Below are 18502 nucleotides of genomic sequence, written 5' to 3' on the forward strand. Positions count from 1 at the left end.
GTGTCCATGTCTTCCCTCCGTCGCAACAAATAGAAACATTATCATTTAAATATCAAGGCTGGGAATTTCTCTTAAGAATTTCCAGAGATTACAGGTTTGCGCCTGAACATGGTATTGTTACCGTGCATGAATGCAAAAGCCAAAATTGTTATAACTACAAAAACCAAATTCTTAAGAAGTTCAGTTAAGAACTTCAGAACTTCTTAAGAAGTTGAAAGAGCAGATTATTTCACAAACAAGAGTCATCTCCTTTTTGAGAAAACACAACTGCCAAGGAGCTGCTTAGCCACAGGACTCCTTGACTCAGTTAATAACATGCCCCTGACCTGAAAGTTATTTTTTATCTTGGGGTGCATGGAACAGTAATGTTTTACAGCTTTTAGCTCTCCTCAGCTTCAAGAAAGACAGCAGAGTGAAGGTACTGCCTGACAGTGGGAGTATTTACCATAAAGCTCCCTGTCACTGCAAGGACACACAACTTCCCTATGTTTCATTTCTGGGACTCATCACTCTTTTCATCACCAAGATTGAGCCTACATAGAAGGATGAACAGAACTTACTCATGCAGCATGTTGGCTTCAGGCTCAGGCAGAGACATACATCAGTATTCTGGAACCCCTGCAGAAACCTGGGGACTTTCCAGAATGACAAACTCACTTGAAAACTGACATTTTCTGGGATCCAGTGCTTGGATGTGATGACAAATCTCCCTGCAAAGTTGCAGCTTTGACCCCTATGTGCACATCCACTGTATTTCTGCTGAAGAGTGGCTTATGAATAATGGGTGTTCAAAAGTCCTTCAAAATCTTGGGGAAACTATGAAGAGCTGAAAGATGATTCCTCCAGGAAGACTGACATGAGAAACAGGCAACACCCTAGCCCAGGGAGTAGAAGGAATCTGACCTGCAGCAAGTGGGTGAGGGTTTACCTGTCAGAGCATCCGGAGGGCTGAGCCTGTCTGCAGCATCATAGAATTCCTCCTCCGAGCTGGTGTCACCGAAGCCTGGGGGCGGCTCCAAAATGATGTCATTCGTCTCTGCTGTCTGCTCTGCTCCATGTGGTGTCTCTGCCTGGGCATACCCATCTTTCCAAGGACTTCTCTGAGGGCTGCAACTGGTGTTGCTCTTCTCCACGCTGCCTGCAGAGGATATGCTGTAGCACAGGCTGTAATAGCTCATGGTGTTTCTCTCAGACAGCTTGGTCTCCAGCACAGACACACCACTGTCCTCCCCTCTCTGCTCTGAGGGGTTGTCTTCACACCCAGGCTCCTCTGCATGTGGTACCTGCAAGAAGCAGAAGTAGTCTCTGGTTTCTGCCCTGCCGGAGCCTCCTGCAGCATGAATGGGGAAGAAGCTCTTGGCTGAGCTGCTCATCTCCTGCACTGTTGGTGTGTAGAAGTGGAAGAAATCTGGCCTAGAAGAGGAGCAAGCTTCCAACTCATCTTCCTCCAGTGCATCCATAGAGTCACTGGAGCCACTTGTCTTAAACCCTCGGCTCTCGGTGTTGGCTGAATCTGAAGCCTCAGATGTGCTGTCTGTTGCATTGTCACCCCCATTGCATTGGTCACCCCCTCCAGCTCGGGGCTTTGTGCTGTCCTTCTTCAGGCTGAGGAGCTCTCTCAGCTCCTCCTCTTTGCATACAGGATGGGTGCTGCTGTATGCTAGAGGAGTGTCCAAGCAATGGTCTGAGGAGGAATCCAGCTCCCAGGAGTCTTCAGAGTCACTGCAGGTTCGAGATTCATACCCTGGGATTTAAACAGATCTATCAGCCTGTCCTTTGCAGTGGCAAGGAGGAACATCCAGACAAGGGTTATGAACTTGTCTGCACAGCATGGACTCAAAGCCCAGAGAGCTCTGCCCTCACTTGTTCATCAGCAAACAAGGTGAAGATGCAATCTGACCTGCAGGGCCATAACCTGTCAGTGAAGGTTTGGTTCCTCTTGCCTGCTTTGCCTGGTTTTACTGCAGAGCAGTATTAGAGGGGAGCTGCAGAACAGCAGCCAGGTAACTCGTTGCCTAAAGCCTCAGTCTGCAATCCCTATGAGGCTGGAGTTATCCTGACGAAGGACAGGAGAGCATGGCAAACAGATCCTCTCTCTCCTGGCTGAGGTATGTCAGCAGAGGGGACAATTTTCAGGAGGTGGATAAAAGAACACAAGTACTCAGTGACAGGTTTGCCATTTCGATGACAGGCAATCAGCCTTCACTTACGGGGAAAAGCTGACAATTAGTGCTGCTTCTCCCCTGCCCCACACGCCTGGGGTTGATGGAAACTTGGCACTGCCTGCACCAAGGCTGACAGTCTTAATAATTTGCAGATGCCACTGCACACCCCTGGGCTATTGTTTAACAGTGATGGTATTCCCAGGAGGGAATAACACCTCTAATGCTGGAGGAACTATCTCCACCCACTTTGTCCCCATTCTTTGGAAAAAAAATTGCTGTTTTTTTTTAAACCTTCTTCAGCTGAGACACGGTGCAGTTGCTGTTTTTTCTCTCCCCAGATAAATATGGAGACATTTGCATCCACGAACAGTCTGTAATAGCCAATGATGAGGCAGACAAGATCTTTTGCACTGTTTGATTCCAGCAGCAGAGTCAGCAGCTTTTTTGAGGGGGGCAGAGGGGGGCAGGCAGCAGAGGGGAGAAAACAGTAAAAAATGTTAGAATAGACAAATGTTCCTTGTGCCACAATCTGCAGGAACATGCTGCACACTGAAAAGACATTTGTCTCTCCCATAACACCATCATTGCAGAGCACTCTGCTTTTGCATGAGGCACAGAAAAATAACATAAATTGTTTTTCTTGCATTTTGTTTTTTTGCTGTGTCTCACTGATGGAGGACAGCAGGAAGAATCACTTAAGTCATTTTATATTCTTCCTATGAGCCTTCCCTTCTGAGTCTATTCTAAACCTTCTGTACTGATGACACCATCAGCTAAATGTCAGATTTTGAAAAGAATAGATGGTGTGAATAACCCCCCACCTTGTTTCCTGGCCCTGACACAGCCACAGGATGGACATCATGAAAGCACCACTTACCTTCAGATCCTGCAGGTAGATTTTCACCATGCTCACTTTTTCAGACTCCGCTGTAAGCTCCACCCTGCTAATGTTTGCAAATTCTGCCAGACTTGTTATGATGTTGAGCTTATTATTGATAATCTGGCTCACCCCGTACTTGGCACCCACCAGCAAGGCAACGTATGATTCTCTGTCCTGTAGCTGTAGGAGGAGAGGTTAAACCTGTAGCCAAGATCTGAGCAGGAATCCATTCACCTGGGCTGGGCAGGGACTACTCAGCCATGCGATCTTGTATCATATCTTTTAACACTGGACTCTACAGCTGGGCTATAACCAGCTGCAAAGGGAGCCCTTCGTTACTTACAGGCTGTCAGGCCACCTGCTCCTGGTTGTTTTCTTCTCTGGCTTGGGGACTGCCAGTTTCCTGCTGCCCCCAAGGCAGGTGACCCCAGAGATTCACCAGCTATCTAGCAGATCCAAAGAGGTGGTCAGCGGCATGTTGCTATCAGAAGTTTCACCTGGCAGGCTGCGCCAGATGGTCCTAGCAAGACCTACTGGTGCTGGCTAGAAGCTTCAGGAAGGCATTTTTAGTTTTGGAAGAAATGTCAACACTTTCTGTTAGGATCAGACAGTTAAAAAAATGAATGAACGCCTATATAATCTGACAGAAATATTTCACGTTGCACACAAGTGTAAACCTAGGCATTACTGCAACCCATCAATAAGGTCCTCCTGTGGTGCAGATCTACCTACACTGCTCAGCTCTCTGTACAAAACAGCTTGAGGTCCACAGTTCAGTACAGATCCAAGTGGGGACAGCCAAAAAAAAATCCAAGAAACCTCTTGTGAAAAAAAGTGTTCTTTTTTACAGTAAAGTTTAAGTGTGGCCAATTTCAAGAGTTTTTGAAACCTCCCCAGATCTCTTAAGTACTTTATGACATATTAAACCTACACAGAGCTCATCTGAAAAGCAAAAATTACAACTTTCAATTAGAAAAAATATGCATAATTATTGTGGAGGCTAATATGTTATTCCCTTCAATGGAACTATGCTGAGTTACCCTCGCAGAGTTCCTTACCAAGATTTATTATGATGTCCTAGGACAGAGAAAAATGGTATGAGTGGAGCTGGCTGAAACAGCATCACCAGAGCTAATGTTACATTTTCTACCAGTATCAAAGCAAAGACAGGGAAGGAGACTCAGTAAAAGGTTGCTAGTTTCATGTCAACAATCACTTTAGAAAAATATTTAAACATTTCTGCTTGAGATAGGGCTTGCTTTGGTTAAGACATGATCTTACCCACTGGTGAAGAAAAAGGGTTAAAACTGCTTCTTGTGCCCTACCTTTGCAGTTATTCTCCAAGTACACTGCCAGAAGAGATGCACAAAGCAAGGCAGTAAGACACTATGCCAAAAGCCAATTACATAAATAAACAGCACTCGTACCATCAGGGTGGCATTAAAGATCTTTCCATTGTACATCTTCAGGTCTCCCAGTATTTGCAGGTAGCTCAGGCGCACTTGGACTGCTGCGAGCATGTGCTTTGTTTTGCAAGAGAAGAAATACCGTTTAGAAACATGACAGACAACAAGTTTGACAGGTAGCCTGCAGGCTAAAAGATGTTCTATTCATATAGGACCTAGTATTTGACCAACACATCTAGCTTGGTCTGCATAGGCAATAGATCTGTTACAGGACCGTCCTGCATTAACATTTTTGCCATCTGGCAACTCCACAAGCAAACTGCAGAACACACTATGCAGAGCATTTGGGGTGGGTGTGCAGCAGAGGAAGTTACAAGAGGAAAAGGCAGGAGAAAAGCCCCAAGTGGTCCCATAGAGATGAGACCTATGGAAGGAAGACACTGCCTTTTTGGCTGTGAGAGATAATACCACCATCCTGGGAGGCACCTTGAACACAGGGATACACACTACCTTCTGCCGAGGGTCCAGTAGCACCTGGTTCCGCTTCATGTGGTAGCTGATGGCTTTCTTAATATCCTTCCCTCTCATGTTTTGAAGCAAAGTTGGTGAGATGAAATTTTCGATTCCCCAATCCCTCCTGCCAGAAAGAGGGGAAGGGAGCAAAGAGGGTCCCAGCTGTGCTGTCCCCCAGCAACACAGGAATGTGCAGAAGGGCAGCTGGCCAGAGGCAGAGAAGAGCACAAAGGCACCACACCAGAGTCCAGGATGCACTGAGCCTCAGTGTGCTGTAACACGTCCGGACAGCTCATGCAACATTACTGCCTCATTTGAATTCACTTCTATGTGCATCTGCTACTGGGTTAGGAGACAGGGTTGCAGGAACATGCATTTTCATGTAGAATGCCCGTTTTTACATGGTTATACATGAGACAATCTACAATCCTAGTCACCACAATGGTCCCAATCTGTCCTTACCACCTAGAGGATGAAGATTCTGTCTTTACATTCACTTTACTTTGGTTACAAGATTATTACATTTTAACATCTCCAGTTCCCTAGACCCAAAAATGTGGGCCATCTGTTCTGCTGAAGAGTTTATTTAGCCCAAGCATTAAATATCCAGGAACTAAGAATGCTGCAGTTGTCTGTAGTCAATTGTTATTCTTCACTAACTGCATGTGGTTGGGTATGTCTGGCTGTATGCAAGGAATCAGTGGTGCTTGCATGGGCTGGCAGAGGCCTAATGGTGCAGTTACCACACAAATGTCTGTTATTTAATGATTGGCCTATCACAAGTTCTTAAAGCAAGGTTGTTCTTTAGGGCAAATGTGATCTAACAGCACTGACATGCAGCACAGCACACCTGTTGCTTGTGAAAGCATTTTTTGGTATTTTTTTCATGATCCCATTACTCCACAGGACCTATCACTTATACTGAAATTAGATATTTCTGATATAGTTTTGGTGGATGAAGAGTTGTAAAGTATTGGCTGTGCAAAGTTGATGACTATCCTCTCTCTTAACTATAGCATGCAAATCTTACTATACTGGCAGGAGCAGCCTGGGTAACAGTAACTACGTGAGAGATTTGCAATTTCATGTCCCTGCTCTAGACACAGATCAGAGCCTCCCTCTGCTTAGGGACATCCCCAGATGTCATACTGTCCATATTATTCAAGCAGCTCAGCAGGTTAAAGACAGGGAGACTTGTGAAGCCACCTTGCCCTAAAATGACTGGCACAACTAAGAGGCTGTAATCTCTTTGGGTCAGTCTTCTATCCAGAGCTAAACACTGGGCAAACAGAGCTGACACCACTTTTATTTGGCTCCTTCTTTTGCCAGGCTTTGTCACAACATAACACAGAATTTTGGAACTTACTCAATGTATTTCAGGGATACTTTCTGTGGCTGAGCACAAGCACAGATCCTCTCCTGTATGTGCAGAGCAGCCAGACGTAATGCCACACTGCATTTCATTTCCACAGCAAATCTTTCCTGAAGCACATCGCTGCAGCTCTGGAACAAACAGAGCTGAGTTAGCATGATGATGGGAGCTCAAGAAGTTGTCAGGGTAAGACTTCTGATATGACTACTGTGCATCACATAAAGGGAACCACTCAGTTCATTTCAACCTCATTCTGTTAAAAAGACAAGCATATAAGTTGATTCAAGAATTTAAGGTAAGTTGAATCCAAATACTCTGTTCTTAAATGCTCCACATTTCACATTCATATAACTGAACTGGCCTGAAGTATGCTTTGGTTTAAAGCAGAAATGAGAATTGGATAAGAAGAGATCCTGAAGCATGGAATGCCTCAATTTTCACCTGCAGGTAGAGATATTCGAAGGCAATTGGGTCTTCGTGCAGGAGGTCTAAGGGATCCTTGGGGACAAAGCAAACTCTGAAGAGGCAACGGTAGCCATGAGATTCTCTTTTTTGGACCACCTGCAACAGACAAACAGCATCATGCCACAACTACTTATGTAGTCCCTCCCTTCACAAATGCATAGTAAGCCTCTGGCTTGTACCACAGAATCTCTGGGTTGGAAGAGACCTTTAAAGGTCATCTAGTCCAAACCCCTGCAATAAGCAGAGACATCTTCAACTAGATCAGGTTGCTCAGAGCCCCATCCAACCTGACCTGGAATGTTTCCAGGGATGGGGCACCCACAACCTCTGTGGGCAACCTGTGCAAGTGTTTCACCACCCTCACTGGGAAAAATTTCTTCCTTATATCTAGCCTGAATCTACTCTCTTTTAGTTTAAAACCATTACCCCTTCTCCTATTGCTACAGGCCCTGCTAAAAAGTCTGTCCCCATCTTTCTTATAAGGCCCCTTAAAGGACTTCAAGGCCACAGTAAGGTGTCCCCAGAGCCAGCTTTTCTCCAGGCTGAACAACCCCAATTATCCCAGCCTGTCCTCACAGCAGAGCTGTTCCATCCCTCTGATCATTTTTGTGGCCCTTCTCTGGCCCCGCTCCAACAGGTCCATGTCTCTCCTGTGCTGAGGCCTCCAGAGCTGGACACAGTACTGCAGGTGCGGTCTCCCCAGAGCAGAGTAGAGGGTGTGAACTCACAGAAATCATTTAAAGCTACTGGCAAGTGGGATGGCTGATGATTAGGCATTATCCTTAGCAAATACAAGGAGACATTGCTAGTGTTTATTAATTTTATCTTCAATACTTTTTCTGGTTTTTGCTTCTCCCTGTGGTAGCCTGGAAGTTCTTTGACAGCAAAACTTCATTAAATATCCATTGATGTCATATATATATGCAATGTATATATACAATGGTTATATTGCAATATAACCAGGACAGAGGCTTCAAGGCCATTTGACAATGACAGAAGAAGGGGCATCTCTGCTTTTAAGATCAGTCATAAGATACAGCAGCCCTAAACAGACGCTTGGATCATCACCATAATGTCAATACAATGTTAAGACCACTGAGTTATACATTAGCATATTTTCTCCTGGGCAAATCCCATACGGGCTTGCCAGCTGAAATAAACCAGAAATTCTCAGGCACATGTGCTCAGTGGCTGGACAGTGCTAGCTATCGAACCTCTATGCATCACAGTGGATCACCAGCCAATAAAGTCAACAGCATGGAGATGAGACTCCCAAGTACGCATATTCTCACAAATTAGATTAGCCCAGAATTACTAGCAGAGCCACAAAATTACTAACAGAGCTAACCTCATGTTTGTAGGACACAAACTTTTGATTTAGAATTTAATCAAAGTAGCAACTGGCTGGGTTAACTCTTTGATTACCTAGGGAGCTGTAAATAGCTGGGTACACAGCTATTTTAAAACTGTCTCAAATATTCCTCTGTAGATGGGCCTATCTGACAGGTGGCATGAAGCATGCTCATCCCCAGTTGCTCTACACAGTCCAAGCAATACCAGCCCATGGGTATTACTCTGTGGGCTCTCGAAATGGGCTGAGATGCCATTTCTCCAGGGGCTCTGGTTAATGCAGTGCAGACATGCAACAGGCAGAGAGAAGAGGACTGCACCTCCAGAGATGAGGCCAAGTTCACTCCCTCTTGTGACACCTGCAGAGCTGAGCTCTCTCTGCACCTCACTGGCCACAATTAATTGGTGCTGGTGCCCCTCTCAGCAGCACGGCTGTGTGGGCATGTGAGGGGCTTTCCTCACCTGCTCGATGAGCTCCTCCTCATGCAGCAGGTGAATCTTTGCCACATTGTACTGCTCCTCCAGAGCAAGACCAAAGTGAGCAATACTCCGGATGGAGAGCTTCTCCTTCAACGTGAGAACAATGTCCTGGGAAGGAAAAGCACATAGATGGTCAAACAGAGTTTAGATACAGTTGCTGAGCACTGCTAGCACACCCCACAAATGTGGATGATTCTAGCCTGCCACTGGCAGCTGTGTAGGACAGCACTAAAAGGGCAGTGGCCAGACACAAAATTCTCTGCAGCCAAGAACATGCTTGGTGCTGCAGCACCGAGTGAAAACTTTAGTGCTGTTTCACAGGAAACCAGTGCCTATATGATGGACTGCCTTCCCCTCTTCACTGACAGCTTCTGAACACATTGACCTAGACAAATCACAGAAGTCTCAGAGTTAGACAAAGCCTGTAAGTTCATCAGAAGTGGAGGTATGGGAGATGGCAACCTCTTTGGGACACGAAGCAAAAGCTTGGCTGCTAGCTGCTGTGCTATTCCAGCTGGTTGTCTGACGAACAAAAGAATATACCAGCCAAGCAGTCAGCAGGACAGTGGTCAGAGCCACCACTGTCCACTGATGCCAGCTAGCTGGTAAGGAAGGGAGTCCAGGGAATGGCAGGGGAAGTACAGATAAAGGGAGGACAACACATTTCAGTAGATCAGCAGGACAAGGTAAGGAAAATGCAGCTTGCTGTGGTAAGAGTGAAGTAAGATGCAAATTTCAAGGTGTAACAGGCATCAAATCTATTTCCTAGAGTTTCTTGTCCTGGGCTGCTTCATGCTGAGAGTTTTGGCCTTACGGTTTTTAGTTTGGTGGTGTTGAGCACCTTCTGTCACCCTCGATCCAAATGTTTGCTGTTAACCATTCTAGCTTTCTAGAACGCTATGACACTTTTTGAAGTGAACTGGTGAGAAAGACTTCTCCACACTAATAAACAAGAATTTGAGAACATAATTGTAAAAATCTTACCAAATTTGACTGAAATTGGTGTTTCAGTTGTATGAAGAATTCTGTTGGAATACTAAGTGTGATGGAAATAACTAGGTTTATTTTTGGCAAACAGAAAACATCACATAAGGCTTGACAGTACAAATTGAAAGAGAATTCCTTTGACTCCCTCAAGCCTCTTGAGGTAAGCATAAATGTTTGACTCATCTCAGTTTTAAGCAAGGATCTCTCAAACAGCAGAGGAACTTTTGAAAATGCCTCATTTAGGAAGCATTTTACCCACTTGAGTGTAACTGTGAGGGTATTAGTGAGAGTTGCACTCAACTCCCGAAGGGCGAAATTTGTTCCAGGTCAGAGGTAAGCAACTCAAGTCAAACATTAAGAACTAATCCATCTTCTAGAAATTAATCCCTTGCAGATGGGCATTCAAATCTCTCTTTACAATTCATCTCCTCTTTCCTTACTACCTCCTTGCTTTATTTAATTATTTTCCTTTTCTCTGCCCTGCACATCACAAGACTTGCAGAGACTTACTTGCACGAGAGACCACAACAGTTTTGTGAATTTTGGATGAACTAGACAACAAACTCCTTCTTTTTGGTGGAAGTTTTCAGTGTATTATAAATAAAATCTCCTCGCTTTTCCCCTTAGTATTCTTTCAGCCTAATAACTTATTAACTCCAACATAAACACTAAGCAACTATAAAGATCAAGGTAGAAAAACTTAAAGCCTATATCTAAACATGACAACTATGGAAAGTGCTACATTAATTGCTCTGGAGAGCAACACTTTGTATTTTGAAGAGAACGACGGTAACTTGTCTATAATGCCTCCAAGCACAAGTGATCCTAGGGAGGTGGTACTGCTTTTCCATCTCAAGGAGCTTATCAGTTACCATGTCTCCAACAGGGAAACATTTTCACCAGTGCAGAAATGAGGCTGGAACATGGACAGGCACTTTAAGTAACAACTGGCACAACTGCACTTGCTGAGTTCACATGGTATCCAAACCTGGACTCCCACTGTCCAGGTGCAAGGCCAGGATACTTGTTCTCCCTCTCAAGGATGCTAGTTCTCCCTCTCATTGTCACTGCTGTATTAAACAACCTCCTCTGTATTCTGCCATGTGGTTTCCAAGGAAAGCAATGTTTGTGCAAGCAGCCGCTGATTTGCCAGTCCCCCACCAACCTGTCCTCTTGCCCAGTTTCAATCATGCTTCACAAAGCTGTAGTGGTCTCATAGACAAGCTCCTGAAAGCTCTGTGAAAAAGAGTTGCTGAGAAGAAAACAGAGGTGAACCAAAGCAATTTGTCCTCTGCACGGGAAAAAAAGAAGGGCATGGAAAATCCAGCATGCTCAGCTGCAGCTGGCAGTCCAGCTCCCACTAGCTGGCCAATACAACCAAGAGGTTGCAACTTACACTGCATGCACCTTTGCTACTGGATTGAATTCAGGTAGTGGGAACAAAGACAACCAAGCATTGTTACCTTCACAGTAGTGCTCGTCTCAAACCTGAAAGCTTTCGTCTGTCCATTTTCCAAGTATACCTTGAGAACGTTGGGCATACAAAGAAGAGAATTCCCCTGCAGAACAAAACCAACAGCACTAATTCTTGGTCATTAAGCCTCTGGGCACCAGACTGCTCTGCCTGATACAGCACATCCTGGTATAAATGAAAATCTTTCTCTGCTTTTGCATTCTTCTGTGGCACCAAGCTTTATTCCCTGATTATGCTTCTGGCACAAAAGGGAAACATAAAACTATAACCAGCGCAATAGCTGCACATGGCCCTGATATGCCCACTGTTTAGTTCCCACATGGCATAGGAAGATCTGGCAGATACTGAAAGCTGAGAGCCATCCTTCCTGCTCATTACTAGAAAAGCAGCGATGTCAGCTGGAAAAAGACATCTTCCCATTATCGGGCACCAGGCAGCACTAATCCCCACACTGACACTTTCCCACCAGCAGCAGCCATGACTTCAACTCAAGAGCTACCCAAACCCTCCATGCTACCATGAATAGATCTTGCACACCATGGGAAGGCTGTAGGATTCAGCTAAAAATGCAGTGGTAATTTTATTGAGCATTCCCCTAAGATTTGTGACTCTGGGGCTTCCCAAACAGGAGAGGATGTCACACTAGAGTTTCTTGAGATCGGTCTCAAATGCATTAGACAAGGCAATGACTCCCATAGCAAAAGCACCTCCATCAGGTCCTCTGAGAAGTGTCAGGGAATTTGGCTCTGTTCTGGGGCTATCTAGAGATGCATCTTTCAGCCTTCCACCTTACTCCTTTAGTAGAGCTCATTTGCACCTTCCTTCTTGTTTTCAGCCTTATTCTTCTTGTTCAGTGCTGAGCAGGTTTACTCCTCCCCTCCTGGACTTCCCATTCAGTGTATCTTTCTTATGTTCTTGGACAAGCACATTCTTCCCATCTTAAGGAGTTTATCTACTTGTCATGACAGTCTCAAAGTTGAGAATGGCACTTCTAAGACTCTCTCTCCTATGCTTCACTCACTGTGGAACTCATAAATCTCACAACCTTGATCCTTCTTGATAGAGAGCCCATATACCCTGGAAGTATATCAGAACAAACATAAAACACTTCTGAATCTTGTTCCTTGTTTCTCCTCTTCCTGTTTTGTGGGGTTCAAGCTGCCTACATTCATCACTGAGAAAAAAAAGTGAACATTGCCACTATTCCTGAGCCCAAGCTCTAACTCCTTCTAGCACAAACACATCACATCTTTGACAGGCTTTGGGTCCTCCATCAATTTCAGAAAAGTGATGCTGGTTTACACGAACTATGCATTTTCTCTGGTAGCTCCCACAGCTGCAGGATGTCATATGAATGGGGCCTTGTACAGCCAGCATACAGCAGAACTTGAAATCTATGCAGAAATTCATATATAAGTTAAGTATCACCACTCTCCTGGTCAGATCCCATTAACTGGCCAGAACACCCAGATAGGACTTCTCTTCTTTTATGCAGGCTCTAACAGACTACTATGAATTAATTCTGAAAGCTTCTGCTATGGCTTAAGCAGCTGTGCCCATCCTGTTTTGTCTGGTACGAGGTTGACTTACTCCATGTTACAGCTAGGCCCACAGCTTCTAATAATACACTGACTGGGGCTGACCTGAGGATCCTGAGGGACCTGACTCTTGCATATTATTCGGTTATATGGAAATACATAACAAGTTTGCAACAGAAAATGGAGCCTGGATAGCATTGAGGCTTATTAACAATTTATGTTCCCAAACTGGAGTTTCAGGTTTCAGCTACCAGAAGGCAGCCTCTGGGTTCCTTCCAGTTGCCAGAAAGATCATTTAGCAATGCTCCCATTAAGATGACAAGAGTAGTATATTTACTGAAACAGGAGGCTTTGCAGTTATTCAAGGCCGTAATACCCATTTTGGCTGTCTTAATACATCAGTCCACTGAAAGGAGAGTAGTTCTAAAGCACTCAAGCAGAGTAGCTGCTGTCTATGCTCACTATGGTGAATAGTGCTTTTCCAGAAAGGAGTCATAAATATGCCACACATTTATTTACTCTTCCTTTGTGCTAATATTTTACTGTTCAAAACAGGATCCATATCCAACTGGTTAAAAGGGAAGCTAACACCAGTGGGACCCCAACACCTGAGTGAATTTCTCTTACCTTTAAGTTCTTGTTAAATGAATGGCAAACTACATATTGATTGTGTCCCTCCTCTGCACTTGCAAAGGTATGATTAACTTAGCTCAGCAGAATATTGATAGAGGCTTTGTAGGAATTGCAGAGTACAGTGTCCCCCCCAGCAGTGCCTTCTTTGGACCTCTCAAGAGCTACCTTGCGATCAGTAAGTGAATGGCACATATTTGAGACCTCCACGTGCTGCAACACCAGTGCCCTGCAGATACTAGTGTGAACCTCCAGCTATAAGAAAAAGCAGAGACATTTTCAGGTCTGGCGGTATCCCATGACCAGCCTTGCCCAAGGCCTCTCAGTCATCTTTGTTTGGGACAGCTTCCAGAGTGCATCCTCCTCTTCCCTGGCTTGTGAGCTCTGTGGCTTGTGTGTCATGTCTCCCAACCACATGAAGGGTCCAGTACTTGGCTTCTATGTCAGGAAGGGTGGCCCAGCTGCTGTAATGCTCAGGCAGGATCCCAGACAGACCTGTCATTAAGATCTGAGGGATGCAAACACAGACCTTGGTAGAGCAGGGACGAGCCTTACAGCACCTCTAGCACACTTGGCAACAACTTGGCAGAAAGGAAAGGATCCCAGAGTCCAGAAAGACTTACTGGCAAATGTGTCAGGAGTCACACCTGACCTTCTCCTGCTCTGGAGAGCAGGCGAGAGAAGGAGAAGGAGTCCTGACATGCCTGGAGTCAGGCACAGGCACCAAAGCATTTGCACTATGCCTGTCTAGTAGGCTGGTGACATCCATGGCATTTCTGGCTGCACCTCTGCCCTGGTGCAGGCGGGGAAGAGGAAACACCTGCCCCAAGGAAGGCTCTGCCTGACCTCAGTGAGGAGACCTCCCTATCACCAGAGATGGGAAACAAGAGACAGCCTAGAAGAGAAGAAGAAATGGGGCTAGTGGCTGGTTTATCATCACTGCAAAGTCCAAAGAAGCAAGATTTGGTCAGACCCGAACAACTGAAAAGAACTAATAAGTAGGGAACAGGAATGGGGGATTCTGACCGCTGAAATTTTTCATTACAAAAGGAAAAAGGAAAACTCCCAACTGACCCCAGTCCAGCCCAACCACATTGAGCTTTGTAAGTTACACAGAAAGAAAAAGGACCTCTTCTCACTTCAAGGAAAGCTACAAGTGTTGTCACTGCTTGTTCTTTTCTACTACAGGCAGACCTATATCTACCCAGACCATTTGTTATCAGTGCTAGAAACCCTGTGATAAATTTGCAGCATTCCTCCAGCAAGCCGTGATCTTGTTTCACGTAAGAACAGATTGGCTCAGCTTACAGATGGTCTATCACAGAGGCAGCTGTGAATGCTTTGTGGAAACCCCCTGCAAGGATATGAAACACAACAAGCTGTCACCCTATCAGCTAGAGAACATATGTCAAATTTAGCAGCAAAGTAAAGGCACCAGTACCAAACTCTATGAACACAATGCTACCTGAACACAGCTGAAGGCCAGGAAGAGATACCCCAGGTACTTTGTCAGCAAATAAACCTGGCATGGACAGTAGGATTCACCTCTCATTTTTAGGGTTAGGATTTGTCATGCCCAAACTTCAGTCTAGGTTTACTACAGAGAGATTAGCACCTCAAGAGATGACTACTACATCCCACAGCTCCATAATGCTGGTTTAAAGTTTACCTGATGGTAAAAGGACAAAAGTGGTACATGCAGGTATTTTCGATTAGGCTAAGTAAGCAAATCAAAGATAAAACCTTCTGGAGATACCAGCACTTACTCCCCAGTCACCAGTGAGCGTAGGAAAAGAGTTGGGACCAGACACCTGGATGCATATCCAGGGTAGACTAGCACAGTGAGGGTGCAGCCACTCTGTAGGTCCTGGCCACATTAACCCACCACAGCATCCGTCTGCCAGAGTGACCCATTTCCTCCAGCATGCAGTGCCCACAGTGCCCAGCTGCAGCAATGCCCCACTAACCTGTGTGTGTCCATTCACCAGCACTTCCTCTGCAAATCGTACTTTCACAGGGTTTGTTTTTAGCCTTGCTCTCTTCTCTGCAGTAAGAAACGATGACTTAGGCCCACCCTGAAAAAATAACAGCACTTGGTTGGCAGTTCAGTCTGTTGCAGTTATGTATGAGAGGCAGAGGCCCACAGTACAGGCAGCAGTGTGATCACAGCCCATGCTGATGCTCACATCACACTGCATCATACTTACAGGAACAGGTGCTGTTAGGAGTTTCTCAGCCAGGCTTGCTACAGGCCTTTTTGACCTAACTGAGCAGTTGCTGCCTTCTGAACCCAAAACCCGCTGTCCAACAAGTGGAGACATGTGCAACATACTGTACACACTTCTAATTTCACGGCATGTTAACCAGTTACTGTGTTTAGGCATCTCCCCAACTCCTGCAGTGAAGCCAGGATCCTGCAGAACGACTCTTAACCTACCAACAGCTGGCTTGCAGTGGGGCTACACACTACCATAAACCAACACATGCAGAGTGCCTTGCAGTGACAGACAAAACCCCCTGTCAGTGTATCACAGAAACAGAGCCACGTATGCAGCACTTCCCAGCTCAGATGGGGTTTCTAGAGCATACTCTCAGATTGCAAATGTTTAAGAAAACTGCCCAAGGCTAAAAAGCCAACTTGACGTTATTGCATTGTTGCCATATAACCATGCTTTCACTGTGACAGGGGCCTACCAGGCTCACAAGACACCACGTGAGCCTAGGAGCCATCGAGTTCTCGTGTCCAAATGTCCTGCTCTTGTAAAGCATGATACTCCCCAAGAAGAACAGAGGCAGTATCCCTCAGTATCCTTCCAGACAACTTCAAGGTAGAGCAATTCCTACATCCTTGTCAGAGGTGCAGGCACCTCCCAACCTGCCACAGCCCCATCTTGCCCCGAGGCCATTTGGCAAGTATGGAGGAAGGGAGGCAGGCAAGAGCCTCTGTGCCCAGCCATCAAGCCCTTCCAGAGTCTGCTGGGCTATATGGAGCATCATGCCCGGCAGCTGCCCTGAGGAGGGCCAAGGCCTCCCACGTCCCTTCTAGTGTGGCCAGAGCAGCCCTGACAGAGGGTCTGGTATCTGTCAATGGGAGGCGTTACCTCTCAGCTCTAAGCACAGCTGCCTTCAGAGTGGGGCAAGAGCCAACCCCAAACCCAAGATCAGCCTTGGCTGTATTTGGAGGTGTCCTTAAAGTGACCTGCAAAGGAAAAAACAAAAATGGGTTTGTGCCCCATTTGCTTCTGAACAGTGCATGAAGGCCTGTGAAGGGTATTCCAAATCCCATGAAGGGTTTTCCAAATCCTTTTCTCTCTGAAAAGCCATTGCATTTTCCCCCTTTTGGCAGGCATTAAGGTCTTGCATAACCAATTCTCATTTTCCTCTTGCTCTCCAGAGCCAGATCAAGCACTGGCAAGACAGCCAGCCAATGTACTAGGCAAGTGAGATCAGATTAATAAAAGAGGGAAGCCACCATTCAGTGTATTTACTTAATGTTTTTTCTGGTTACTTCGGCTTTGTACACATCCATCGAATGACAAAACCTAGGAAACTCTGGGCAGGAAAAACATATTTAAGAGATTTTTCTATTTAATATACCTTTACTGAATGGCCAAGAAACCTTCATGACCTTAAGCTTGAGAGCTCCAGTAACTCTTCTGAAGTAATCATCATTCTTGTTTCTAAGAATAAATCAAAATAAAAACCCTCCAAATAAACAAAGAAACACTCCAAAATGCTTTCTGGGGCAGAGTTGGGGGGAAATCCCCCGCAGGCCACTTTCATACATCACAAGAAGCCAAAAAGCACACAAACCCAATTTTGTCCTTGCTTTGCAGTTCAGCTTTTACACACATTGAAATCCACATGGATAAACACAGCATGTCGGCAGTACATGCCTTATGGGTAGTTCTATGCTACAGAAGTGAGCAATCAGCACCAAAGTTTTGTACTAAAACTTTGCTTCTATTCTGGAAGTATGATCAACACCCAGGTCCCAGCCCTTAACCAGCCTGGAGAAAAAGAGATAAATTTTTCCAGCACTCAGAATGTAAAACCTCAAGAGCTTCAAAGGAGCACCTAGGGTGGATGCTGGGCCTGCAGCCTTGGCACCTGCCTTTTGTGTCCAAGGCATCTCCATGGCACACACAGACCCAGCACGTGGGAAGCACTCCAGGCTGTTCTTGGTGGGCTGGCCACAGCTTGCGGAGGACGCCTGCCTGCATCGCAGTTGTTGTGGCCTCCTGGCCCCTGCGGAGCATGGCTGGGCCCTCATAGCTCCTGATAGAGCCCCCAGCTCCAGGAAGCATGGACCTCTCAGCAAGCCTCTCCATGTGACAGGCTCTGAAAGCTGTTCTGGCCCTGCACCCAGGGGAGCTGTGAGGAGTTACCACTAATTCTCCCCAAAACCTCCTCAAAGGGCGTGCATGAAACTAGAGGACCCTCGCAGCTCCCTCACGGCTTCAGTTGGGCCCTTGCATCCTGGGTGTTAGCCCAGCTGCCCCACCTTCCCTTCGGGCCACACTGCCTGCCATGGCCATGTGGGGCAGTGCTGCTGGGAGTGCTGAGAGTGCTGAAGAAAGGCCATTTACCGACGTGCAGCGCAGGACTGTTAAGAGGAGCTCGTCACCGGCCTCCCTGTAACAGAGACACGCAGTCAGCCAGGTCCAACAGCTGCTGGCACCTTCCTCCCCGGTGTTGCAGCAGATGGCGCCCTCTTTGGCCCTTCCGCCCCCCCTGCAAAGGGAAAGCGCTCAGGCAGGCAGGGCGCAGCCCACCAAGCACTGCCACGGTACAGGAAAGCAGGGGAACCCCTCTCCCCGCTGCTGTGCCCTTCAGCCGGAGGGCAGACTCGTCCCTTTGGGGCAGGCCCCCACTGAGCACAGCACCTCGGGAGGCGGCGAGGTCGTTCTCCACGGGCTGGGGTGCTGCCCCACACAGCCATGCACCTTTGCAACCCTTGGTAACAACTGGTCCCCGCATGTCTCCTCTCAGCCCTCTGCCATCTTGTCCCCACGGTCCATGCGGGACCACACCTGATGATGTCAGCTGCTCGTTCCACAGACACTTCATCCACCGCAGTAGAGTTTATCAGGAGAAGCTGGTCGCCTGGCTGCAGCTTCCCTTCAGCGGTGCTCCCTGCAGGTGACAGCACACTGTTAGTCACAACATCCCCACAGCAGCAGGCCTCATCCCACCAGGGATGCTCACTGCAAGCTCCTCTTCCCACCCAGCACTCACTTGC

The 18502-nt window shown here is 46.5% G+C and overlaps 1 protein-coding gene across 1 annotated transcript in view; it reads right to left on the bottom strand.

Annotated features, from left to right (window-relative positions):
• Positions 1-928: 928 nt before the first annotated feature.
• Positions 929-18502, bottom strand: part of LOC104618057 (FERM and PDZ domain-containing protein 1-like) — a gene marked incomplete at its 3' end in the record, with an annotated part of 21857 nt that continues 4283 nt past the window's right edge. The window contains exons 3-14 of the mRNA XM_010283564.1: positions 18294-18396; positions 17850-17895; positions 15228-15335; positions 11082-11177; positions 8614-8739; positions 6778-6897; positions 6331-6467; positions 4962-5088; positions 4473-4568; positions 3043-3225; positions 2457-2604; positions 929-1744 (exon numbers count right to left, since the gene is read on the bottom strand). Of these exons, the coding sequence (XP_010281866.1) occupies positions 929-1744; positions 2457-2604; positions 3043-3225; positions 4473-4568; positions 4962-5088; positions 6331-6467; positions 6778-6897; positions 8614-8739; positions 11082-11177; positions 15228-15335; positions 17850-17895; positions 18294-18396 (2106 nt within the window). The remainder of the gene's footprint in view (positions 1745-2456; positions 2605-3042; positions 3226-4472; positions 4569-4961; positions 5089-6330; positions 6468-6777; positions 6898-8613; positions 8740-11081; positions 11178-15227; positions 15336-17849; positions 17896-18293; positions 18397-18502) is intronic.

This window comes from Phaethon lepturus, unplaced genomic scaffold (assembly GCF_000687285.1).
Source record: "Phaethon lepturus isolate BGI_N335 unplaced genomic scaffold, ASM68728v1 scaffold14640, whole genome shotgun sequence".
Lineage (NCBI taxonomy): Eukaryota > Metazoa > Chordata > Aves > Phaethontiformes > Phaethontidae > Phaethon > Phaethon lepturus.